Source organism: Symphalangus syndactylus, chromosome 8, assembly GCF_028878055.3.
Source record: "Symphalangus syndactylus isolate Jambi chromosome 8, NHGRI_mSymSyn1-v2.1_pri, whole genome shotgun sequence".
In the NCBI taxonomy this organism is placed as follows: Eukaryota; Metazoa; Chordata; class Mammalia; order Primates; family Hylobatidae; genus Symphalangus; species Symphalangus syndactylus.
This window is the reverse complement of record NC_072430.2, coordinates 67,493,500-67,521,154: the sequence shown is the minus strand read 5'-3', so window position 1 is coordinate 67,521,154 and position 27,655 is coordinate 67,493,500. Positions and strand designations below refer to the sequence as shown.

Below are 27,655 nucleotides of genomic sequence, written 5' to 3'. Positions count from 1 at the left end.
TGTAGATGGGGGTGGCAGTTTCTAAAGACATCCTAAGAGTGTTAAACATATCCTAAGAGTGTTAAACACATTGAGTAACTTGCTCTACTCCTAGAATCTTTGATATACTGTTAAAGATTTATCCACATCAAAATTGTTATGATGTTCCAGGTTAGCCTTCTAATGTAACTATGTAAGTACATTGAATTCATGATTTCTTTTTCCTGTAATGTTAAAAAGATATAATAAGCAGCAGAAAGACCCATTTTTACATTTGTAAATGAAACTGCTTCAAGGGCTCTAGAACTTTCCTTTTCTGGCATTAATTCAGTTAATTTGGAAAGTCGGCCCACAGGGTAGCTGACCTTCATCCCATAGTGAGACAGCAGAGGAACTCTTGCCCTAATTCACCAGAGAGGGGCATAACCCCCAATGACCCAGGTTTAAGAAACTGTAATGTTACCTCTGAAGCCAGTCTTTTTTTTTTGAGATGGAGTCTCACTCTGTCGCCCAGGCTGGACTAGAGTGCAATGGCGTGATTTCAGCTCACTGCAACCTCCACCTCCTTGGTTCAAGCGATTCTCCTGCCTCAGCCTCCTGTGTAGCTGGGATTACAGGCCGGCACCACCACACCCAGCTAATTTTTGTATTTTTAGTAGAGACGGGGTTTCACCAAGTTGGCCAGGCTGGTCTGGAACTCCTGACCTCAGGTGATCCACCTGCCTTGGCCTCCCAAAGTGCTGGGATTACAGGTGTGAGCCACCACACCCAGCCTGAAGCCAGTCTTTAACTCAGCAGATTATGCTATTTGACTATTATTTGTGGACATATAATCGATTTTATTTTTATTTTTGAGACAGAGTCTCTTTCTAACTCTACTGGAAGATAAATCTTTCTTACTTGAAATGGAAACAAACTCATGAATTGTGTCCCACTTAGTCCTTGTAAAATTGTTGTAACATTTACCTAGGATTTTATAACCATTTCCACACTCATAAATCTTGGTCATTGTGCTCAAAATTGTATCTTAAAGTAGGAGCTACTACAGACAATTATATGCTGATAGTTCAAAGGTTCTGAACAGCATAGAAGCTGCTCCATTGTTTCTTCTTGGTATATATACTATGTGTGTTTATAAAGTAAAATTTAAAAAGAGGACATGGAGCAGGAAATTTCACATGAACCTACCTGGTTATAATTTTCTAAGGAATTTTACCTTTCCATCCTAAATCTGGGTTTTGGATTAAGATATCGTTTACAACACTGCCAAGCTCTACTTTTCAATACAACTCTCTTCTTTTCCTTCCTTCCTTTTCTTCCTTTCTTCTTGTTTATTTTCTTTCTCTTCCCCATTCATTTTTTATTAATTCATTTATTCTCTCTTTGAAACAGCACTATGAAGCATCTAAAGTTATTATTATTACTATTATTTTTGAGACGGAGTTTCGCTCTTGCTGCCCAGGGTGGAGTGCAGTGGTGTGATCTCGGCTCACTGCAACCTCCGCCTCCTGGGTTCCACTGATTCTCGTGCCTCAACCTCCCGAGTAGCTGGGATTACAGGCATGTGCCACCACGCCCAGCTAATTTTGTATTTTTAGTAGAGATGGGGTTCCTCTATGTTGGTCAGGATGGTCTTGAACTCCCGACCTCAGGTGATCCGCCCACCTCGGCCTCCCAAAGTGCTGGGATTAGAGGAGTGAGCCACCACGCCCGGCCTGTTATTATTTTTTGAGATGGAGTCTCAGTCTGTCGCCCAGGCTGGAGTGCAATGGCACGATCTCAGCTCACTGCAAGCTCTACCTCCTGGGTTCACACCATTCTCCTGCCTCAGCCTCCAGAGTAGCTGGGACTACAGGAGCCTGCAACCATGCCCGGCTAATTTTTTTTTTTTTTTTTTGTAATTTTAGTAGAGATGGGGTTTCACCGTGTTAGCTAGGATGGTCTCGATCTCCTGACCTCGTGATCCGCCTGCCTTGGTCTCCCAAAGTGCTGGGATTACAGGCGTGAGCCACTGCACCCGGCTCTGTTTTTATTATTTTATATTTATTTATTTTTGAGACCTAATTAAAAAAATTTTTTTGGTAGAGATTGGGTCTCGCTATGTTGCCCAGGCTGACCTTGAACTACTGGCCTCGAGGGATCCTCCTGCCTCAGCCTCCTGCATAGCTGAGATTACAGACATGAATCACTATGCCTGGCAGGATTAGCAATTTTTCTAAAGGTACACTTTCTTATAACTTTTTATTTACACTTTATTTCTACTGCTAATAGATTTTCCAGGATTTATCCCTTCTTTAAAATAGTGTTCAATTCTGGGTAAGCCTGATCTAAGGGTTTGAAATGATAAATGGGATAAAATCATCATCAAACAAATGCATGGTCAGACCACCTTTGTCATGTGGTCAGAGTCATCTTTGGTACTTGATGGGATAAAACGAAATACCTGACAGGGTCTTACGGAATGAGTGATTTTTTTTTTTTTTTTTTTTTTTTGAGACGGAGTCTTGCTCTGTCGCCCAGGCTGGAGTGCAGTGGCGCAATCTCGGCTCACTGCAAGCTCCGCCTCCCGGGTTCACGCCATTCTCCTGCCTCAGCCTCTCCGAGTAGCTGGGACTACAGGCGCCCACCACCACGCCCGGCTAATTTTTTGTATTTTTAGTAGAGACGGGGTTTCACCGTGGTCTCGATCTCCTGACCTTGTGATCCGCCCGCCTCAGCTTCCCAAAGTGCTGGGATTACAAGCGTGAGCCACCGCGCCCGGCAGGAATGAGTGATTTTTAAGAACTATAAGAATTCAGAAATTAGGGTAAACAGTGTGTGGTACTATTGTTAGAGAATACATTAATTTCAATTTAAAAACAGAGGGCCGGGTGAGGTGGCTTACGCCTGTGGTCCCAGCACTTTGGGAGGCCAAGGTGGGTGGATCACGAGGTCAGGAGTTCAAGACCAGCGTGGCCAATATGGTGAAACCATCTCTACTAAAAATACAAAAATTAGCTGGGCATGGTGGCACATGCCTGTAGTCCTAGCTGCTCAGGAGGCTGAAGCAGGAGAATCACATGAGCCCGGGAGATGAAGGTTGCAGTGGGTCGAGATTGCGCCACTGAACTACAGCCTGGGTGACCAAGCAAGACGCCGTCTCAAAGACAAAAAACAACAACAAAAAAACATTAGGTCTAAGCCATTTTTTACAAGTAAGCATATTTCTTATGAGATATAGTATTGGCTGGGTGCAGTGGCTTAGGCCTGTAATTCCGGCACTTTTGGAGGCTGAAGCAGGAGGACTGCTTGAGTCCAGGAGTTTGAGACCAGCCTGGGTTATAGTGAGGTCCTGTGTCTACAAAAAATAATGATAAATAAATGAATAAAAATTATAGTATTTTATTTATACTATTTTAGTCAGGAATATCATAAACGTGGTTGTTGAAGAGGTTAAAAATTATGAAATGGCATTCTCTAGGGAAGCCTGGTTTGCATGTAAATTCCAGAAATCTCTTCATTTACAGGCTTTGACTCAAAAAGTAGAGAAGATTTTTCTATACTTAGCTGTTGGAGCATTCATCTGTTTAAAATTTAAAACACAACCCAGGCCAGGCCTGGTGGCTCATGTTTCTAATCCCAGCACTTTGGGAGGCCGAGACCTGCGGATCACTTGAGGCTTGAGGTTGAGTTTGAGACCAGCCTGGCCAATACGGTGAAACCCCGTCTCTACTAAAAATACAAAAATTGACCAGGCATGGGGGTGCATGTCTGTAGTTCCAGCTACTTGGGAGGCTGAGGCAGGAGAATTGCCTGAACTGGGAGGCAGAGGTTACAGTGAGCCGAGACCAAGACCGAGCCACTGCAGTTCAACCTGGGCAACACAGCAAGGCTCTGTCGCAAAAACAAAACAAAAACAAAAACACAAAAACATAACCCAGGTGGCCAGATAAAAACAAATATTATAAAAGGGCTGGGCGCGGTGGCTCATGCCTGGAATCCCAGCACTTTGGGAGGCCGAGGCGGGCAAATCACTTGGGGCCAGGAGTTCCACATCAGTCTGGCCAACATGGCAAAACTCGTCTCTACAAAAAATAGAGAAATTAGTCAGGCGTGGTGGTGTACGCCTTTAGTCCCAGATACTCGTGAGGCTGATGTGGGAGGATCTCTTGAGCCTAGGAGGCTGAAGCTGCAATGAGCTGACATCCCACCACTGCACTGCAGCCTTGGTGACAGAGCGAGACCCTGTCCCAAAAATAAAGAGGTGGGGTTGGGGATGACACTTGAACCCCAATCTTCAGACTCCTAAGCTTTTCAGTTTTATGACAGTGCTTCATCTTAAGGTAAATGGAAAGTAAATGAAATAATTGTTAGAATATTAATGTTTAATAAGTTTATTTCCCGCTGAAATGACGTTTATAAGGTTATCATATAAGCTATCTACCATTATCTAATTTTCTTAATTTGTGAAATAAAAACAGTATGTTACCATATACTGTTTATAGCATCTTGCTTTTTAAACAGATACCCATTTCCTGTTTTTCTCCCCTTGATATTTGAAGGTTTCACGTTATTTTACTTTAAGTCTAATTTTATCATTAACCATTTGATACAAAAATGTGTCCTTGGCAGGGCGCAGTGGCTCACGCCTGTAATCCCAGCACTTTGGGAGGCCGAGGTGGGTGGATCACCTGAGGTCAGGACTTCGAGACCAGCCTGGCCAACATGGTGAAACCCCGTCTCTACTAATAATACAAAAATTAGCCGGGCGTGGTGGTGGGCGCCCTTATTTCCAGCTGCTCCGGAGGCTAAGGCAGAACTGCTTGAACCCGGGATGAGGTGGCAGCAGTGAGCCGAGATTGTGCAACTGGACTCCAGCCTGGGCGATAGAGTGAGACTCCGTCTCAAGAAACAAACAAAAAACCAAAAATGTGCCCTGAAGTCTTCCACATTGTATTATTTAAGCCTCACGTGGGGGAGTTAGCAAGGTCAGTTTACACATGAGATAAACTTAGTAAGGTTAAGTGCCCAGATCCAGGCCATACAAGCGGTCGTTCTATATTCTAAATCCTATGCTTTACCGTCTAGGCTTCTTAAAGTTAAGAATGGGTAGTGGGTGGTAAGCTACTATTAACCATGTAAGATAAAATGATATTTTAAAGATGAAGATGTCGCATTCTAAAAAGGTGAAAACGCGGCAAGGCACAGGAACTCTTGATAATACTGCAGTTTTTAAGAAACGTGGGCTGGTCTTGACGAGACCTATAGGCAGACAGGGCTCAAACATTCAAAAGAGCTGTAGAGTAAACTCAACTCCGGGAAAGCGCTGCACTGACTGGCAGATTCCACACGAGACAGCGGCCTCCCACGTGTCTTTCAGGAAACATACAAAATTCAAGGGATAAAGGAAGCCAAGAAGGAGTTGCGAAAAAGGAAGAAAAAAAAAAAAGCGAACAGAGCTTCCCTGGGACGTTGAGGGTGCGCGGAGGGTGCGGGAAGGCTGGGGCGGGCGGAGGGAACTCGCAGAGCATCTGGCGGGCACCGAGGTCTGGGAACACGCCTGGAGGCAGCTCTGTTCGTGGAGAGAGCGGGCTGCCCGTGGGCCCCACCCTGTGGAGCCCCCCAGTAGATCTGCTCCCTTGGTTCGGGTGGGCAGGGGAGGGCAGAGCGCAGAAGAGAAAAGTAGGGAAGGAGACGCTACAAGAGCCACAGGTGGGCGCGGATTAGAGTCCGAGGTTCGAGGGCTCTGGGCTGGCCGCACCTGCGAGCCCTCCGAGACGCCGTAGCCCCGCCCCTCCGGCGCGAGGCGCCCATGACGCTAGGCGCGCGGGCCGCTCTCCTTACAGAGGTCGCTCTTGTCCGAACGGTCGGCCTCTGCTGCGCCTGCGTGGTCGGGAGGGGAAGTGAGGCGGTTTCCTCGGCGCCTTTTCCGGCAGCGGCGGCGGCAGAACTGGGAGGAGGAGTTGGAGGCCGGAGGGAGCCCGCGCTCGGGGCGGCGGCTGGAGGTAACCCCCTGGGCCAAGCTGGAAAGGCGGGCCACCTCGGTCTTCGCTCCTCTGTGGAGCTCTGGCGGTAACTCCCTTCTCCCTCTCTGTGTCTCTGCAGGCAGCGCACCGAGTTCCCGCGAGGATCCATGACCTGACGGGGCCCCGGAGCCGCGCTGCCTCTCGGGTGTCCTGAGTCGGTGGTGAGCCCAGTGCTCTCAGGCCGGCGGACGGGCCGGAGGGCCGCAGTCTCCCTCGCGGTGAGAGGAAGGCGGAGGAGCGGGAACCGCGGCGGCGCTCGCGCGGCGCCTGCGGGGGGAAGGGCAGTTCCGGGCCGGGCCGCGCCTCAGCAGGGCGGCGGCTCCCAGCGCAGACTCAGGGCCCGGGTGGCAGCGGCGACTGGAGGAATCAAGTTGTGCGGCCGGTGATGCCCGAGTGAGCAGCGGGCCTGGGCCTCTGCCCTTAGGAGGCAACTCCCACGCAGGCCGCAAAGGCGCCCTCGCGGCCGGGAGGCTTCGTTTCGGTTTCGCGGCGGCGGCGGCGGCGGCGTTGTTGGCTGAGGGGACCCGGGACACCTGAATGCCCCCGGCCCCGGCTCCTCCGACGCGATGGGGAAGGTGCTATCCAAAATCTTCGGGAACAAGGAAATGCGGATCCTCATGTTGGGCCTGGACGCGGCCGGCAAGACAACAATCCTGTACAAGTTGAAGCTGGGCCAGTCGGTGACCACCATTCCCACTGTGGGTTTCAACGTGGAGACGGTGACTTACAAAAATGTCAAGTTCAACGTATGGGATGTGGGCGGCCAGGACAAGATCCGGCCGCTCTGGCGGCATTACTACACTGGGACCCAGGGTCTCATCTTCGTAGTGGACTGCGCCGACCGCGACCGCATCGATGAGGCTCGCCAGGAGCTGCACCGCATTATCAATGACCGGGAGATGAGGGACGCCATAATCCTCATCTTCGCCAACAAGCAGGACCTGCCTGATGCCATGAAACCCCATGAGATCCAGGAGAAACTGGGCCTGACCCGGATTCGGGACAGGAACTGGTATGTGCAGCCCTCCTGTGCCACCTCAGGGGACGGACTCTATGAGGGGCTCACATGGTTAACCTCTAACTACAAATCTTAATGAGCATTCTCCACCCATCCCCTGGAAGGAGAGAAATCAAAAACCCATTCATAGGATTATCGCCACCATCACCTCTTTCAATTGCCACTTTCTCTTCTTTTGAATTTGAACTCTGGAGTTACTGTTCTACAGTTTGGGGGGGGGGAGGGGGCTTGGGGGTTTTCTCTTTTGTTTCCCTTTCTTTTTCCTTTTTTTTTTTTTTTTTGGCTTTGCGTTAGGATGCTCTGATCTGACATTTGACATGAACACAAAGTTACTAGATGCCCTTGTTGACTTCCAGCAGATGGGATGGGGGAAACACAGCAGTTCTTGATAAAGTCCTTTGTAATAATAGTTTGATTTTTTTATTTCGAGAAAATCTTTCATTTTCCTATGTATGCTTTTTTCCTTTTTTGCCCAGTTTCCTTATCACTTGCTGTAGATGGCTTATTTTGCATTCATGCAGACTATGTTGCAAGTCTGTTTCATTTAGTAAACTGAAAATTATTGCTTAATCAAACTGCCGTTTGTCTTTTATATTTAAGGCCTTTCCCCCCCTTCCTTATGAGTTCTAACTTAGTAATTTCAAATGTGACCTTTTATATCTAAGACCAGTATAGTAAACTTAGCCCACAGTGGCAAATAATGAGTAATATTGTAATATGTTCCAGTTGCACCTCAGTATGTTAAACAGGTAATGTAAGAAGTTCTCTGAAATGTCAGCAAATAAGTTCTGAAACATACATCATGCATGAGTAGGAATAAAACCCAAGTTCTCCATAACGTAGCTAACTTAACGCTGCATAAAAATATGAAAGTGTAACCCATGAAGGACACTTTTTCTTTCCACTGCAAAGTTAGCCACTTTGCTGTTTTTCCTCTTTTTTAAACTTTAAAAATAGACTCTTTCCAGAAATTGGAGCAATAATGGTGTTACCACACACAGATTAAATATTTGTAGATATTTTAAGTGACTTTTGGGCAAAACTGGAATGTATACTTTTACCTTGTTTCAAACGCCTAAGACCAGTAATTTAAAAATTACTAAAAGGTTTACTTTGTTCATTAATAAAGCATTTAACAATTCAAATTATATGCACCTTTTACCTAGTTGAAGAAAATACGCATTCCTGTTTTCACATTATAGCAACTGATTAAGCTGGAGCTATAAGTCATTTTTTATAGATGAGTGATCCACATCTCCATCAATTAGAACACTGGAAAAGATGTTTTATAAAAGTATTTTGTTTGTAGGATTAACTCATGCAAATAAAAAAGATATCCTGTTGGTTCAATAGTACACTGTCTCCTTTAAGGAAGGAAGCGTGATGAATGAATGATGTGTAGACTTGAGGGATGACTATTAAAGGGGACGTAGGATGAAGAGAAAGAACCTACAGATGACAATGAATGTAAACTTACTTTTCTTCATGTGTAAGCAGTGTGCTTGCTGGTGATACCCAGATCCTAACAAGATTACTTGGTTAGCTGGTTAGGACCAGTAACTGGATTGTGACCACTATGATAATATTTTGAACCAAATGTTAATGCTTGATGCAGAATTGTAAAGCAGCATCTGGTTCCTATATAGCCTTAAGGATTAATTTTAGTGATCCTCAAGGAATTAAATAGGGAATTTCAGAAATGTAGACTGCAAAGGCAGTATACAGGAAAAGGTGGAGTGGGTTTTGTTTATGAGGGTGTCTGAAAACTAAAATTGAGCGGGATATCATGGTATAGTTGGACAGTATTGGTCCTTCACGCTTTGGCCATATTGTATAATGGAGCTTTTACCAAAGATGTATGAGAAGTGTAAGACTATAAAAAAAATGAACTATTCAAAGTAAAACTCTTGACAAACATTTTACTTAAAACAGATGCAAAAGGGTATTCTCATGTAGGCTCCTGTTGGTGCAGAGGGATTTTTTGATTTCAAGATACAACTAAAGTATGAAGTTCTCAGTTTCACTTTAGTAGAAATAGCTCTAGAAATGAGGCTGATAAACACATCTAAGAACACTGGTTGCTTTCTAAAATTTCCAAAGCTCCACCATAAATGTAATTCTTAGTGTTTTAAATGATTGCATTTTAAAGTATATAAATATGGGTTATCCAATATCAATGCTACAGTAACATCCTGAAACAAAACAAGCACAAAGGTATAAATGCCTAAACTGGAGGAAACTTGAAACCCTCATGTTAAATCTTAAATGTAGTATTTCTAACTTGTGAAGACAGATTGGTAGGCAGCCATTTTTTTGTGTCTTAAAATAACTGGGGGCATAGTTAAAATTTTATACATCAAGTGATTGCTATTATTGAATGTTGCAGGTGAGATGTGGTTATTTTTAGTTTATTTGAAATGTTCGACTGGAAAGGGGGGAGGGGGAAGCAAATATTTGAAATTTGGAAAACCCTAAACCTTTTGGTAAGAAATTGTAATTTTCACTTAAAATTTTCTTTAAGGATATAAGAGGTTTATAATTGATGTAGTTAAATTGAACAGTAACCATTGGTGACTGGAGCAGGTAATTATAGCCTGCAGAAAAAATTATAATCTAAGAATTTTAAAAATAAGATCCTGAAGTTGTTTAATTGCATCGGTTTCTGTATTTATGTGAATTTATAAACTGCAGTAAGTTTTGAATGGGTTAATCTTGTTTAATATAAGTAAATGAGTCTGTAGACTGTGATCTCCCCAAACTAAAAAGTACAGTACTTGGAATTGTGTTCTTTATGGTTGTAGTGTTGGTAAAGCACTAATATGCAGAAAATAAAGGAATTACACAGTGCAGTTTCTCACGTTATGTTACTCGCTTGAACTAGATAAGTGGGACGTGTGGTGTGTCGGGCCATGTTATTCTCCAGGGTATGTGGTAAAAAGTGACTTAATTTGGAAGTTACCTGACTTTTGTAAGGACAAAAAAAATCAATTTGGTTCTTCTAAATGCTGGCTGTTTGAGGTAGTTCGCCCTGTTTTAGTTCCACCAACTTAATCTGATTGTATGATAATTTAGAATACAACAGTTAAACAGTTTTTAAAATTTGAGGTCCCATAGCAGTCTTTATTCTGTTTTTTCCAAATTACAACCTTAGCATTTTTAGAAGTACAGAATTGTGTCTCAAGAATCGGCCTTAAGTCTTAAGTTCAGGTCTTAATTCTTTATAGACTTTTGGATTTCAAAGTTTCTTTTAGAGGTCAAATTGTCCTATCAAAATGGCAAAATTGTATTCATTTAGAAAGTAAAATAGTATCATACAGGATAAGGTTGGAAGAAAGAAAAGTAAAAGATGAATAACTTCTTGGATAAAAGGGTTTGAAAGACATTCTTGTAAGCCTTTCCTCCTATATCAGCAATTTTTATAGTTTGATTTTAGAATGTCTTCATGTGATCTCTAGTATGATTCAACCCTATGTTAATATTAATATATTTAGTACTGTGGTTAAGATACTGTGACAAAGTATCAATTTGTCAGTGCTAGCAGTAGAAAATATTTTCCCCATGAATGGGTTTTTATGCTTTAATATAAGCTTAGAAATACAGTAGCCATAATCTGAATGGTGATGGAGCTTACAAAATTCCAAAAGTTATTTTCTCAATACTTTGCCCAATATGTATCAGGATTACAAGTAAGGTAAGTTGTATCTTTCCTTATAGGTAAAAACTGTATTTGTAAAACCACATACAGCAATTATAAGACATTTTTAAGTGATTAGTCACTGAACATAATATATTTGGAGTATAATATTCAATAGTATCTAGCCTTTTGCTTTAATTAAATGGTAAGGATTAGGAAAGGTTACAGTATTAGAGAGTTTACAAAAATGGAATGTTGGGAGATGGAGCCATAGAAGAGGCAAAGCAACTTCTTGCTTTGCCAGACCAAAGTTGCCAGACTAGATTAGTGAGCTGAACAGGCAAGGAACACACAGGTGAGATCAAAGAAGGCAGAACAAGTCTGGATAGGGATTTAGGAATTAAATTTGCAATTAAATATAACTCAAGTAATGGTAAATTTCAAGAGAATTAGACTATAAGAACTAACCTCACTTTGTGGGAAAATAAAAATTTTAACCTTTTCCCCCTTTATTTGAAATGTTTTATGACTACTTGAAAGAATTTAAAAATGAAAGTATTTGTCAGTTTTGTCCTTGAATATCTTTCGTTTGTTATAGAATACGTATTTTGTCCGTAGTATTTGTTTTATAAGTGTGAGGGTAGATTTTTTTATTGAGAGCCTACTAATATGCCTGGCACTGTTTAGGTGCAGGAGATCGACAGTGAAAAAAAACACAAAAAATCTGTATTCATGGAACTTACGTGGAGGTTTGGGGGCAGAGAACGAAGATCAAATGATAAGTAAAAGTCTGTTAGGTTATATGTTATATATTATACAATATGTTATGTATGTACACATATTAGGGAACAGGTAGGTGTGTTTGGAGAAGACCTCGTTGAGGTGATGTTTGAGCAAATAACTTGAAGGAAATGTTAATATTGGTATAATTGACATAGTCACAGAAAGATAATAGTATAGTGTGAAGCAGAGGTGGGAAAACTATGGCCAAGGGCAAATCTGGCTGCAGCCTGTTTTTTATAGGGACTGTGCTAGAATGGTTTTTACATTTTTAAAGGATTTGTAAAGTTTGTAAGAAAAAACCATGAATGTGTGACAGACAATATATGGCCTGAAAAGCCTAAAATATTTACTATCTGGTTCTTAGGAAAAACATTTAACCTCAAGTGTAAAGCCAGTTTTTAAAACATTATCAAAATTTATAGGAAATCGAACAATTGAAAGTGAAAGACCATTGTTAAATGAATCTAATCAAAATTTTAGGACACAGAGGCTGGGCGCGGTGGCTCATGCCTATAATCACAACACTTCTGGAGGCCGAGGCGGGCGGATCACAAGATCAGGAGATCGAGACCATCCTGGCTAACACTGAAACCCCGTCTCTACTAAAAATACAAAAAATTAGCCTGGCGAGGTGGTGTGTGCCTGTAGTCCCAGCTACTTGGGAGGCTGAGGCAGGAGAATGGTGTGAACCTGGGAGGTGGAGCTTGCAGTGAGCCGAGGTCGGGCCACTGCCACTGGGTGACAGAGCGAGACTCCGTCTCAAAAAAAAAAAAAATTTAGCTCAGTGACATAGAATTTCCATATTTTATACATTTAGTGAGCTAAGACTTGTTATTGAGTAGTCTAACCTGAATTTTTTTTTTCTAAATGAGTTTAAATGCGTGAAATCAGTAGTTTTGCAGTTTTGATTTTAACATAGTTGTTTAAAACTGTGAGTCACTTCATTTTAAGTATTTCTTTTATTTTTGTGGTAGTTTTACTGGTCTTTGGATTTAAGTTAAATGTGATTCTTTGTTAAGTGTCCTTTCTTCCAGATAACCTAGATTAGTTTGGTGTAGGTTAAGATAACATCATTTAACTGTGGCTTTTTTATCCACTGTTGCCGTAGTTAAGTCATTAGTCTATTATTTTTATGGAGAAAGTTTGTAAGGGGAAGTGTTTTATTGACGTGGAAACTATTATGGTGCATGATATTTGGTTTCTTCCAATATTATTCCTCTAACCAATATAAACTAGGAAAATTTGCTTCACACATGGATTATTTCTTGCCTAGAGAGTTATATATTAATACTAAATCATACTAAATAATTACTACTAGTAGGATAATAAATCTATATTTTAAACTATTTAAACTATTACAAAGTTGTGAAACCTGTAACTATTTTAGACTACTACAAAGTAATCTAGCAGAAGTTATGGAAGTAAATTTTATTGAGGACATTTACAAATGAGCTTTAAAAAAATGAAAACATTTGTAGTTCATAGAAAGACCTATGTGAAACTAGTTATTTATGATTATAAAAGTTGCTTTCCGTTACAGCTGAATAGCCTGAGAAGGTTATAGCGTATGAGAAGGGAAAAAAAAACATTGTTGTGGTAGAGCAGAAATTTAGATCTTTGAAGTTTGTTATAATAAGGCAAACCAAAGTGCTTTCTCTGCATGTCTTTATTTTTTATTTTATTTATTTATTTATTTATTTTTGAGATGGAGTCTCGCTCTTGTCGCCCAGGCTGGAGTGCAGTGGCTCGATCTCAGCTCGCTGCAACATCCCCCTCTCCGGTTCAAGTGGTTGTCGCGCTTCAGCCTCCAGAGTAGCTGGGATTACAGGCATGCGCCACCACGCCCAGCTAATTCTGTATTTTTAGTAGCGATGGGGTTTCACCGTGTTGGCTGTTTCTCGAACTCCTGAGCTCAGGCAATCCACCCACCTCGGCCTCCCAAAGTGCTGGGATTATAGGTGTGAGCCACCGTGCCCTGCCCATGTGTTTATTTGAGGAGTCCTGCTCAGTCACCCAGGCTGGAGTGCAGTGGCGCGATCTCGGCTCACTGCAACCTCTACCTCCTAGGTTCAAAAGATTCTCCTGCTTCAGCCTCCCAAGCAGCTGGGACCACTGGCACACCACAACACCTGGTTAATTTTTTTTTTTTTTTTTGTATTTTTAATGGAGATGGAATTTTACCATGTTGGCCAGGCTAGCCTCGAACTCCTGACCTCAGGTGATCCACCCACTTTGGCCTCCCAAAGTGCTGGGATTACAGGTGTGAGCCACCGCGCCCGGCCCATGTGTTTATTTTTAAAAGTTAGTTTTATGAATAAGTCCTAGGTTGCAGTTAGGCCTAAGGAAATCAAACTCAGAGATATTCTTTTTTTTTTTTTTTTTTTGAGACAGAGTCTCGCTCTGTCACCCGGGCTGGAGAGAGATATTCTAAGAATAGTAAGAGTTAGCATTTACTGAATGTTTGCCATGTGTCAGGCATTGTTCTAAGCATTGAATGGGTATTAATTCTCTAAATCCTCACAGTCACCTTGGGAGATAGGGCTCTCATTTTATAGTTGAAAAAACTGAGGCATACAGAGGTGTATGTTAATAAGTAGCAGAGCCTGAATTTGGATTCAGGTAGTCTCTGCTGTACTATGAATGTGACTAAGGTGAACCAGTGCTTACTCATGTTGTTAGTATTTTTTTGGTGTATGTTTTCTTATAAATACCTGGCTTTATGTAAATTTCCCATAATTTTCTTATTTTATCCTCAATAAGTTTTGAGTCCCTGTATAATTTCACTCTTTTGTACAATGGAAAACACAGTATTAGGCACTTAAGGGACTTTTTTTTTTTCTGTAAAAATCAAATTTGACTGATTGATAGTGAATTTGACAGATCATTGTGAAAAATAGGAAAAGTTAAAATTTTCACTGAGCTGATTATTTGTATACTTATTTATATATAGATTTCTTTTAAGAAAAGTTTTACATGGAATGTTTCATGAATTTGTGTCATCCTTGCACAGGGGCCATGTAATCTCTGTATTGTTCCAATTTTAGTATATGTGCTGCTGAAGTGAGCATCCCAGTTAAATTTCAATTAGATAAACTATTTTTTTAGTACAAGTTCATCCCAAGCAATTTACTGAAATTATGTATTAAATTATATATACTATATATATAAATTATATACTAAAACTTAAATTGAAATTTAACTGGCCATCCTATGTTTTACCTACAATCCTATATCTGACTTTGAGTGGTAGGAAAGGAGGTAACATTCAAAATGTAAGTTTAAAAAGATATTTAGGAACCCTCAAGAACTCTACCAAATAGTTTGGATATTGTTTTGTGTGTAATGGGAGCCACTGAATTTTTACATATGTGTATATATATATATACACACACATATATCTTTCTGTGCATATATATATAGCAGGAGAGAGTCACAGTGTTTAGGAGTATTTAGTAGCTTTGTATAGAATCATGTATCAAGATTATGGACAGAGGTTGGAAGAAAGAAGTCCTTTCAGGAGACTTTGTTGATAGTTCAGTTGAGAAAATGAGGGCCAAGTACAGTGTAGAGAAAATGAGAAAGAAGTGAGATAATGAAATAAATTGGTGAAACATGTTACTTGTGGAGGAAGAGTTAACAATTTTTTGAGACAGAGTCTTGCTCTGTCACCCAGGCTGGAGTGCAATGGCATGATCTCAGCTCACTGCAACCTCTGCCTCCTGGGTTCAAGTGATTCTCCTGCCTCAACCTCCCATGTAGCTGGGACTACAGGCGCCCACCACCATGCCCGGCTAATTTTTGTATTTTTAGTAGAGACGGGGTTTCACCATGTTGACCAGGCTGGTCTCGAACTCCTGACCTCAGATGACGCGGTCACCTCAGCCTCCCAAAGTGCTGAGGTTACAGGTGTGAGCCACTGTGCCCGGCCTTGATCTGTTTTTTTTTGAGACGGAGTTTCACTCTTGTCGCCCAGGCTGGTGTGCAATGGCACGATCTTGACTCACTGCAACCTCTGCCTCAAGCAGAGAACCTCCATTCAAGCGGTTCTCCCGCCTCAGACTCCCGAGTAGCTGTAATTACAGGCGCCTGCCACCACGCCCGGCTAATTTTTTTTTCTTTTATATTTTTACTAGAGACAGGGTTTCACTATGTTGGCCAGGCTGGTCTCGAACTCCTGACCTCGTGATCCGCCCGCCTCAGCCTCCCAAAGTGCTGTGATTACAGGCGTCAGCCACTGTGTCCAGCCCGGGCTTGATCTTAATTCTTACATAAAAGATAATGATAACACCATTGGTAGAAATCAGGATATATAGCATGCTTCAATGGAGAGACATTGATAATTGGGTAAAGTACTTTGTTTGCAGTGCTGAAAAAGAGTTTGAATCTGTTAGGGATTCTCTCTTTTGTAACTGTTCTATATTAGAGCAGTGCTGCCCGATAGAAACATAATGCAAGCCACATATGTAATTTAAAATTCTTAGTGCTCACATTTAAAAAATAGAAGTGAATTTAATTTTAATAATGTTTTATTTAACCCAATATATCAAATATATTATTTCAATATGTCAGCAGTATGAAAATTTTTTTTTTTTTTCTGAGACGGAGTCTTGCTTTGTCGCCCAGGCTGGAGTGCAGTGGTGCGATCTCGGCTCACTGCAAGCTCCGCCTCCCGGGTTCACGCCATTCTCCTGCCTCAGCCTCCCAAGTAGCTGGGACTACAGGCTCCCGCCACCACACCCAGCTAATTTTTTTTTTTGTATTTTTAGTAGAGACGGGGTTTCACCGTGTTAGCCAGGATGGTCTTGATCTCCTAACCTCATGATCTGCCTGCCTCAGCCTCCCAAAGTGCTGGGATTACAGGTGTGAGCCACTGGGCCCCTGGCCTTTTTTTTTTTTTTTTTTTTTTTTTTTGAGACGGAGTCTTGCAACCTCTGCCTCCTGGATTCAAGTGATTCTCCTGCCTCAGCCTGCCGAGCCGCTGGGACTACAAGCACCTGCCACCATGCCCAGCTAATTTTTTTTTCTTTTTTGTATTTTTTAGTAGAGACCAGGTTTTCACCATATTGGCCAGGCTGGTCTCAAACTCCTGACCTCGTGATCCACCTACCTCAGCCTCCCAAAATGTGAAATAATTATTAATGATATATTTTACATACTTTTTTTTTTTTTGGAGACTGGGGTCTTGCCATGTTGCTGAGGCTGGCCTCAAGGGATCCTTTCTGCCCTTAGCCTCCCTAGTATCTGGGACTACAGGTGCGTGCCACCATGCTCAGCTCTACATTCTTTATTTCATACCAAATCTTCACAATTCAAATGTGTATTTCACATTTAAAGCACATCTCAATTCAGACTGGCCACATTTCAGTTCTCCATAGCCACATGTGGCTAGTGGCAATCATATTGGACAGCTCATTCTTAGAGCGTGGTTTTTTTTCACCCATACTGTACCTGCAACTTAAGTAACTATAGTAGGGGATACCAGTTGAGATTATTTAGATGTGATGAATTTTTCTAAGCCAGAGGTTGGCAAACCATGACCTATAAACAAAATTGGTCCCACTGTTCTGTTTTTGTAAATAAAGTTTTATCAGAACACAGCCACAAGCATTCATTTGTGTATTGTCTATGGCTGCTTTTGCACAACAGCAGAGTTTGTGACAGAGGCCCTATGGCCCACAAAGCCTAGAACATTTATTATTTGGCCCTTTACAGAAAGAATTTAGACCCTAAAGTAGAAGTCTCTGGGATAAAACATATGCCTTATACTTTTTCTTTTTTCTGAGATGGAGTCTCGCTCTATTGCTCAGGCTGGAGTGCAGTGGCGCGATCTCGGCTCACTGCAACCTCTGCCTCCTGGGTTCAAGCGATTCTTCTGCCTCAGCCTCCGGAGTAGCTGGGATTACAGGTGCATGCCACCACGCCCGGCTGATTTTTGTATTTTTAGTAGAGACAGGATTTCACCATGTTGGCCAGGCCGGTCTCGAACTCCTGACCTCAAGTGATCCGCCAGCCTCGCCCTCCCAAAGTGTTGGGACTACAGGCGTGAGGCACCGCACCTGGCCTACATATTTTATACATTTAAATTAGGTTCCCCAAAGAAATAATATTTGAAATGATTAAAATTTTGTATATATATTGATTCATTTATTCACCAAACATTTACTGAAACCCTACTAAGTTCTAGGTGCCATACTAGGCTCTATTAGCAAGATAAATCGGATTAATGACAGATCTGTTGCATCACAGCCACCATGTCCTACTGGATTCAATGCTTAAAACACACACACACACACACACACACACAAACACACACACAGAGCAATTTGTTAGGAGCCTCTTCCTCAAGGCTATTGCTTTGAAGTCAACAAGACTTAGGCTTGAGTATACTTACTAGCTGTGGTATCATGGACAAATAACACATGTTTGTGCATCAAGTTTCTTATGTGTGAAATGGAAGATGATACCACCTATTGTGCTGATCTGTTGTGAGAATTGCATCTAAAGCCCATAGCACACTGTCAGGCACACAATATTTATTCAATAATGTGTACTGTTATTTAACTCTATACTCCGTTTTCTCATCCTGTAGATATTTTTTCCTCTAATTCCTAAATTACTGTGGAAGAAAATATCCTACAATTCAGAACTGGTGCTGATAAAGTATTAAACCTAAGTTTGCAAATATTAAGGCAAGTTTCATAGTAAATGTAACTATTTTAGTTAAATAGGGATTAAGCTAATCAGCATGATGCCTCCATATTAGAAATTCTTTTAAATTTCACTCCGTGGCTATTTGAATGATAAATACAAATAAAATTTGAGTCTAGTCTCAGCTATATCACTAACTGTTACAATTTTACTGGACAAATATCTAGTTACAGCCACCATAAGCTCACTTTCTACATTTTTGAGACAGGGGGACACCATCATCTACATCTGTAATTATAATGCGACTACAATTACTTGGACATTGTCATTCCAAGAGAAGACCCTTAACTATGGGGGGAAAAAAAAGCTAACAGCATTAAGATTACTTCCTTTTTTTTTTTTTTTTTTTTTTGAGATAAGAGTCTCACTCTATCACCCAGGCTGGAGTGCAGTGGTGCCATCTCAGCTCACTGTAACCTCCGCCCCCCGGGTTCAAGAGATTCTCCTGCCTCAGCCTCCCGAGTAGCTGCGACTGCAGGCGTGAGTTACCATGCCCAGGCTAATTTTTATATTTTTAGTAGAGATGGGGTTTCACCATGTTGGCCAGGATGGTCTCTATCTCTTGACCTCGTGATCCGCCCCCTTGGCCTCCCGAAGTGCTGGGATTACAGGCGTGAGCCACTGTGCCCGGCCAAGATTACTTCCTTTTCAAATGCATTCTTTCTGCAAATTTTCCTTACCTTTAGAAAACTGAGTAGCACGTGTTCCTCATTTCACACTCCACCCCCAACCATCAATACCTACAATACTCACCTGAACAATGTTTTGAAAATTAAATGACTCTCTTAAAGTGTTTTTATAAACTTTAACACACATCTCCCTCTGGCTATCACACCCTTAACATCTATCATCTTCTCTTCGTCACCAGCTTTCTGGAACACTCTTATTAGCAGCTTCTCTACTGCCTCCTGTCTCTACTGCAAACTAGTTTCTTGCCATTTCACTCAATCTTTCTAACTAAGGAAGGTCTCAATGACTTTTTTTTTTTTTTGAGATGGAGTCTCACTTGCTCTGTCGCCCAGGCTGGAGTGCAGTGGTGCTATCTTGGCTCACTGCAACCTCTGCCTGCTAGGTTCAAGCGATTCTCCTGCCTCGGCCTCCCGAGTAGCTGGGACTACAGGCATGCACCACAACAACAGCTAATTTTTGTATTTTTAGTGGAATTTTTAGCAGGGTTTCACCATGTTGGCCAGGCTCGTCTCGAACTCCTGACCTCAGGCTATCCACCCGCCTCTGCATCCTAAAGTGCTGGGATTACAGGCGCCCGGCCAGGTCCCAATGACTTTCTAATGTCAATTCTAAAGAATTCTTTTTGAACTTCTCTCTATAGGATATGTTCTCTCCTCTAATTTTTTCCCTATCAAGTGCTTGTGCGTGCTCCTGAAGACAAAGCAACATTTTGGAGGGGCGGGGTCTTATTTGAAGTATATGAGGAAGGTGCTTCCTTGCAATGAGTGAGGGAGTTGGCAACTTTTAATAACCCCCAATCATTCTTTATTTATTCAATAGCACCTGAGGGCCTGGTTGAAGAGAAAGTCTTTGAGGTAGGGGGTGAGGCACAAGGGTCAAGAAAGCAGAGAGCAAACTGTTGCTGTCTCCCATCCCGTGTTGTTAGGTAGGGGTACATCATATTATTATAGTTAGAGCTATACCTATCTATGTGTTCTTGATGAAGGCATTGTTTGCAAGTTGCTCTTTTTCAACAGCAACATTAGTACCAGGTGATTACTGAACCCTTTACAGTTTGTCTTGCCCTTACTTGGAGAGGAGCTGGATGTATCCTGTTTCTGCTATGCATTTGGCCAACAGTCATGGGCGTGTGAATACGTGCCTTTGGTGTGTTTGTGTTCAATTCTCTTCATTTCATTTTGTGTCCTGGACTTTGCATTAGGTAAACTCATGAACTTATTCATAAGGAACTCAACTTTTATGGTGTATAAATATTTAAAGAATACATGAAAAAACAAGATGAAAGACAGGCTTATTTTCAGAGGTTTGTGCATGGTAGCAGAAAACATACATTTTAATGAAGTCATCTTTGTGCCAGTGACCATTTGACTATTCACTTTTAAGAAGTGGAAAAAAAATTCCTGAATTTTTTCAATAACTTTTAGAAAAGTCTGTGTGGCATGTTCTGAGTTTGATCCACTGTTCATTGAATTATATGATAGGACTTCAATTTTAAAAGTGTATAAAAGCTTGTAGAAAGATTTGGTTTATTAACAAGATTATGATGTGAAAAGCTAGCTGTAAAGTATTAAAGCTTTATTTTTCCCCCATTCTGAATTAAAATAGGAAGGGAGAGAGGAAGACGAGTCAGTATTAACGCCACGAGGTTGAATCATCTAAGGAAATGAGTCAGTGACTACAAACCATAACTTTCCTTTTTCTGGGGCTTTGACTTGGAGACCTTAATGTTGAATTATTTGAAAAATCTTGCTTGATATCAGTGAATTTAAAATAAGGATCTTTTATGTTTTGAGAAATCTTGTAATATTACTTGGATTCATTTATTTTTTATTTTTATTTTTATTTTTTGTGAGACAGAGTCTCACTCTGTCGCCAGGCTGGAATGCAGTGGTGTGATCTCAGCTCACTGCAACCTCCACCTCCTGGGTTCAAGCAATTCTCCTGCCTCAGCCTTCTGAGTAGCTGGGACTACAGGTGCACGCTGCCACGCCCAGCTAGTTTTTGTATTTTTAGTAGAGACAGGGTTTCACCATGTTGGCCAGGATGGTCTCTATCTCTTGACCTCGTGATCCGCCCGCCTGGGCCTCCCAAAATGCTGGGATTACAGGCGTGAGCCACCACACCCGGCTAGATTCATGTATTATTTCAACAAATATTCAGTAGAAAAAAGTAGTAGGTATATTCTTCAAACCAAAAGACATGCAGTGATTTGAAAATCTGGGTAATGTATCAGTATCTTTGTATATATATTTAGCTCTAGGTAACCAATAGTGATTCTTAATCTGCTTTTAAAACAAGTTTTTTGAGGTTAATAACTGATGACTCATTATTGGACTTAGGATAAACCTAGAATGCTGATAGCTATTGACACATCATATTTCTATTTGATATGCTGGAGTTTTTTTCCTAGTCATGAATTGTTTCTTAGGAACCCTGAGCCCATCACTGAAATAAATGCATTGCATTTTGGCTTATTTTTGAAACTTTAAAAATCTCAAATGGTGTCGGGCCCGGTGGCTCACGCCTGTAATCCCAGCACTTTAGGAGGCCAAGGCAGGTAGATCACGAGGTTAGGAGATTGAGACCATCCTGGCTAACACAGTGAAACCCCATCTCTACTGAAAATACAAAAAAAAAAATCAGCCGGGCTTAGTGGCAGGCGCCTGTAGTGCCAGCTACTCAGGAGGCTGAGGCAGGAGAACGGCGTGAACCCTGGAGGCGGAGCTTGCAGAGAGCCAAGATTGCACCACTGTGGTCCAGGCTGGGCAACAGAGCAAGACTCCATCTCAAAAAAAAAAAAAAAATCTCAAATGTAAATAATGATCAAGTCTGTGGGTAAAGATAGATAGGTCTCTCAAGGTAAACATTGGCATATTATATAAAAAATTCTTGACCTTTTATGATTGATTGCTTATCTTTATGACTTGGACTCTCTTTTTATAAGATTGGATTGCATTTTTAATTCTTTCCAACTCATGAGTAATACTTGATTTATGACAGTAAATGCATTTTACACAAGAACCTAATATTTAGAAACTTATTGAAGTATCTTAAATCCTATTTTTTTTTTTTTGAGACGGAGTCTCGCTCTGTCGCCCAGGCTGGAGTGCAGTGGCGCAATCTCGGCTCACTGCAAGCTCCGCCTCCCGGGTTCACGCCATTCTCCTGCCTCAGCCTCTCCAAGTAGCTGAGACTACAGGCGCCCGCCACCACGCCCGGCTAATTTTTTTTTTGTATTTTTAGTAGAGACGGCGTTATCACCGTGGTCTCGATCTCCTGACCTCGTGATCCGCCCGCCTCGGCCTCCCAAAGTGCTGGGATTACAAGCGTGAGCCACCGCGCCCAGCCAAATCCTATTTTTGTCATCAAGACAAACTTGAATTAAAGACTAAAACATTACTTTTTTTTTGCTTAGTATAATAATATGGTAGTGGTATCTTAAATAAATACTAATATATATTTTTCTTTTATTATTTCTTGGGTATCTTGTTGAATACAGTATGGATTTTAGACTAGCATGACAACATTTCTAAATTGCCTTCTGGTCAAGAGTGGTGGTTCACACTTGTAATCCCAGTACTTTGGGAAGCCAAGATGGAAGGATTGCTTGAGGCCAAGAGTTTGAGACCCACCTGGGCAACATAGTGAGACCATGTGTGTTTTTTTTTTCCTTTTTTCAAAAGAGATGGGGTTTTGCCATATTGGCCAGGCTGGTCTCGAACTCCTGAGGCTCAAGTGAACCACCCACCTCGGCCTCCCAAAGTGCTGGGATTACAGGTGTGAGCCACCACACCCAGCTAGACCACATCTCTTTTTAAACAATCAATCAATCAGTCAATATGGTTGGCAGGGCTATTGTTTCCATATGCTTAGACATCCTAGACATGTTAATTTTTCTCCTTTCAAACCTATGGTAATTTCTAGGTTCTTTTTCTTGCTGCATGTCCCAATCAAATAAAACCTAAAGTGTTACCTACTGATACACCTCAGAGTCCATGCTGCTTTGCTGAGCATCGAAATAGTGATTTAGGAAATTGTGATTTCTGGATTCTGGATTACAGTGTTAGAAATACCCAAGAAATTAGGATCTGGAAACATCCTATGTATGATGCTATGAAGGCCATTCATTGAATGGAAAGAGGATTGAAGATGGAAGAGAACTTCCTTTCCTCATATAAGCCATATATGATACTTCTTTTTTTTTTTTTTTTTTGAGATGGAGTTTCACTCTGTCATCCAGGCTGGAGGGCAGTGGCAGGATCTTCTTGGCTTTCTGCAAACTCCTCCTCCTGGGTTCAAGGGATTCTCCTGCCTTAGCCTCCTCAGTACCTTGGATTATGAGTGTGTGCCACCACACTTAGCTAATTTTTGTATTTTTAGTAGAGACGGGGTTTCATCACGTTGGCCAGGCTGGTCTCGAACTCCTGACCTCAAGTGACCCACCTGCCTCGGCCTTCCAAAGCACGGGGATTACAGGCATGAGCCATTGTACCCAGCCTTTCCTACCTCTTTTTTTTTTTTTTTTTTCAAGCATTTTTAGTTTCCTTTCTGACAGGATTGATTTGGGGAAAGAACATTGAATTTTGAGTCAGTAGTCTCTAATAGATAGATGTATGTTTGAATTCCAACCCTGACCTCAATAGCTAAGTGACACTGGAAAATCTATCTCTTTGTCTCAGTCTTCTTGCTAAAAATCGGGATGGTAATATTCACCCAGCAAGGTTTTATTACAAAAAGTGGTAACTTATGAGAAAGTCCCTATCTGGCATGGTAAGCACTCAATAGAAGTTAGTTCTATTTTCCTTCTTCCCTCTAGTTTAAAAATTTTTTAAATTAAATCATGCAGCCATAAAAAAGAATGAAATTGTGTCCTTTGCAGCAACAACCATGCAGTTGGAGGCCATTATCCTAAGCGAATTAACACAGAAACAGAAAACCTAATACGGCACATTCTCACTTACAAGTGGGAGCTAAACATTGGGTACACATGGACACAAAGATGGGAACAATAGGCATTGGGGATTCAAAAACGCAGAAGAGAGGAAGGGGGGCCAGGTTTGAAGAACTGCTTGTGTTCACTACTTGGATGATGGGATCATTAGAGGCCTAAACCTCACCATCATGCAATATACACATGTAACAAACCTGTGCACGTACCCTCTGAATCTTGGATAAAAAAATAAAAGCAGGCCAGGAGCGGTGGCTCATCCCTGTAATCCCAGCACTTTGGGAGGCCGAGGCGGGCAGATCACTCGAGGTCAGGAGTTCGAGACCAGCCTGGTCAACACGATGAAACCCCGTCTCTACTAAAAATACAAAAATTAGCTGGGCACAGTGGCAGGCGCCTGTAGTCCCAGCTACTTGGGAGGCTGAGGCAGAAGAATCGCCTGAACCCAGGAGGCCGATATTGCAGTGAGCCGAGATTGCACTGCTGCACTCCAGCCTGGGTGACAGAGTGAGACTCCATCTCAAAAAAAAAAAAAAAATATATATATATATATATATATATACATATATATACACATACACACACATACATATATTCAGTGAAAAGGATATTCTCAAGGTGGTAAGAAACCAACTATTTGTTGTATTGTACCTTTTAATAGATAACAATTGAGAACAGGCATTATTGATTCAAGAATGATGTTAGTTTTTTTCCTTTAACTACACAAAATGTGTAGTCATAAATTCTTTGACTAAGAGGAAGGAGTGTCAAGAGGGAAGCCTGAAGAAATCTTGAAGAGGTTTAAATGCTTTTGTCTAATTATCTGAGTCACTCCTCAGGGTGGAGTTTCTGTGGCATGGCTCCCTGCCAGCATAATTTTGAGCTGGAAAGAGAGAGCAGTTGGGCGAACAAACACAGTAACCAAAATGACTACCGTGATACTGGAACCAGCTTTACATACAAACATTTTCTCTATTATCTCAGAAATAATCATGGAAATATACAAGCATTTCCTCTTCTGAACCATATTAATTTTCTAAGAATGAATGTATATTCAGCTACAAACATTATTGAAACAATTCCAGAGAACAAACAAGTGTGGGCCACTTACTCCTGGGGATGTGGCTGTTCTGCACAGCCTTGAGATGTAGGAGAAAAAAAGTATGACTTCCTTCTGTTTAATGATTGTTTAAGTGTGCTTTGATTACTGCAGAAAGCCTAAACCTACTTTTTAAAATTCCATGCAAATCTTGTTGAAATGAATTCCAGTGACTAATATATTTGAGAAACTTTCTTGGAAAAAAGAATTACCACTGATATATTTAAACAACTGGTATTCATAATATAGAAATATAATTAGACTGATGTGGTCAGTATTTCAGTCAAGCTTGATGTTCTTATCATCAAAAACTCATTTTTAAGCTGGGCGCGGTGGCTCACGCCTGTTATCCCAGCACTTTAGGAGGCTGAGGCCGGCAGATCACGAGGTCAGGAGATCGAGATCATCCTGCCTAACACGGTGAAACCCCGTCTCTACTACAAAATTCAAAAAATTAGCCGGGCATGGTGGCGGGCGCCTGTAGTCCCAGCTACTCGGGAGGCTGAGGCAGGAGAAGCGTGAACCTGGGAGGCGGAGCTTGCAGTGAGCCGAGATTGCGCCACAGAGCGAGACTCTGTCTCAAAAAAAAAAAAAAAGACTTATTTTTCTTTGGGAGGCCGAGGCAAGTGGATTGCTTGAGCCCAGGAATTCAAGACCAGCTTGGGCAACATAGTGAAACCCCACCTCTACAAAAAAATACAAATTTGCTGGGTATGGTGGTGCACGCCTGTAGTCCCAGCTACTCTGGAGGCTGAGACAGGAGGATCTCCCGAGCTGAAGTCAAGCCAAGATAGTGCCACTGCACTCCAGCCTGGGCAACAGGGTGAGACCGTATCTCAAAAAAAATAGGCCGGGTGCAGTGACTCACACCTGTAATCCCAGCATTTTGGGAGGCTGAGGCAGGCAGATCAGTTGAGGTCAGGAGTTTGAGACCAGCCTGGCCAACATGGCAAAACCCCGTCTCTACTAAAAATATAAAAATTAGCCGGCATGATGGCAGAGCTGTAATCCCAGCTACTCGGGAGCCTGAGGCACAAGAATCGCTTGAACCTGGGAGGCGGATGTTGCAGTGAGCCGAGGTCGCGCCACTGCACTCCAGTCTGGGCGACAGAGCAAGACTGTGTCTCAAAAAATAAATAAATAAATAATAAATAAAAATAAAAAATAGGCTGGGCGCAGTGGCTCACGCCTGTAATCCCAGCACTTTGGGAGGCCGAGGCGGGCAGATCACCTGAGGTCAGGAATTCAAGACCAGCCTGACCAACATGGCAAATCCTCGTCTCTAGCTAAAAATACAAAAATTAGCCCAGTACGGTGGTGTATGCCTGTAATCCCAGCTGCTTGGGAGGCTGAGGCAGGCTAATTGCTTGAGCCAGGGAGGCGGAGGTTGCAGTGAGCTGAGAGCCTGGGTGACAGAGCAACACTCTGTCCCAAATAAATAAATACATACATAAATAAGACTTAATTTTATTTATTTATTTTTGAGACTGAATTTCACTCTTGTTGCCCAGGCTGGAGTGCAACAGCGCCATCTTGGCTCACTGCAACCTCCGCCTCCTGGGTTCAAGCGATTCTTCTGCCTCAGCCTCCTGAGTAGCTGGGATTACAGGCCCACACCACCATGCCTGGCTAATTTTTTGTATTTTTAATAGAGACTGTAGAGACGGGATTTCACTGTGTTAGCCAGGATGGTCTCTATCTCCTGACTTCGTGATCCACCTGCCTCGGCCTTCCAAAGTTCTGGGATTACAGGCGTGAGCTGAGCCACTGTGCCCAGCCTATTTATTTATTTTTAAAATTTATTTTAATTTTTTACATCTGGGAAGCTGTGAAAAACTTTTTTTTTTTTTTTTTTTTTTCTGAGATGGAGTCTCACTCTGTCACCAGGCTGGAGTGCAGTGGCACAATCTCGGCTCACTGTAACCTCCATTTCCTGGGTTCAAGCGATTGTCCTGTCTCAACCTCCCGAGCAGCTGGGACTACAGGTGTGCACCACCATGCCCAGCTAATTTTTTTTTTTGTATTTTTAGTAGAGACAGGGTTTCACCATTATGGCCAGGATGGTCTCGATCTCTTGACTTCATGATCTGCCCGCCTGGTGATCCGCCCGCATTGGCCTCCCAAAGAAAGACTTTTAGTAGCTAGGATTACAGGCATGCGCCACCATGCCCAGCTAATTTTGTATTTTTAGTAGAGACGTGGTTTCACCATGTTGGTCAGGCTGGTCTTGAAGTCCTGACCTCAGGTGATCCACCCACCTCGGCCTCCCAAAGTGCTGGGATTACAGGCGTGAGCCACAGCTCCCAGCTAGAAAGATTTATTTTTAAAGAACACAATTAGGCCGGTTCAGTGGCTCATGTCTGTAATCCCTTTGGGAGGCTGAGGCAGGCAGATCACTTGAGGCCAGGAGTTCAAGACCAGCCTTGCCAACATGGTGAAACCTCATCTTTTCTAAAATAGTCCCAGCTACTCAGGAGGCTGAGGCACAAGAGTTGCTTGAACCCAGGAGGTAGGTGGAGGTTGCAGTGAGCCGAGATCCCGCCACTGCCCTCCAGCCTAGGTGACAGAGTGAGGCTCCATTTAAAAAAAAACAAACACAAAAACAAATAAAAAACAAACAAACAAAAAAACTTTGGGCAAAGATTGCATAGGATATAATTATACTAAAAGATTATTAGTTATTAAACCTGAAATTTAAATTTAATGAACTGTCCTGTATTTTATTTGACAATTCTACCACATGGATTAAATGACGAAAGTCTTCATAAGTACTTAGAACACTGGTGGTACA

General features: G+C 42.0%; 1 protein-coding gene and 1 non-coding gene across 2 annotated transcripts; one reads left to right on the top strand and one right to left on the bottom strand.

Annotated features, from left to right (window-relative positions):
* Nucleotides 1–3,758: 3,758 nt before the first annotated feature.
* Nucleotides 3,759–9,851, top strand: ARF6 (ADP ribosylation factor 6). The gene is made up of 2 exons (XM_055289474.2): nt 3,759–5,963; nt 6,064–9,851. The coding sequence occupies exon 2, from the start codon at nt 6,551–6,553 to the stop codon at nt 7,076–7,078; it is 528 nt and encodes a 175-aa protein (XP_055145449.1). The 5' UTR covers nt 3,759–5,963; nt 6,064–6,550; the 3' UTR covers nt 7,079–9,851.
* Nucleotides 9,852–14,381: 4,530 nt separating this feature from the next.
* Nucleotides 14,382–14,487, bottom strand: LOC129488936 (U6 spliceosomal RNA). The gene has a single exon (XR_008659777.1). It is a non-coding gene; the product is annotated as a U6 spliceosomal RNA (small nuclear RNA).
* Between the last annotated feature and the right edge of the window lie 13,168 nt (nt 14,488–27,655).

Coding starts and splice junctions, on each gene's coding strand:
- ARF6 (XM_055289474.2), top strand. CDS start 6,551: ATGGGGAAGGTGCTATCCAAAATCTTCGGGAACAAGGAAATGCGGATC.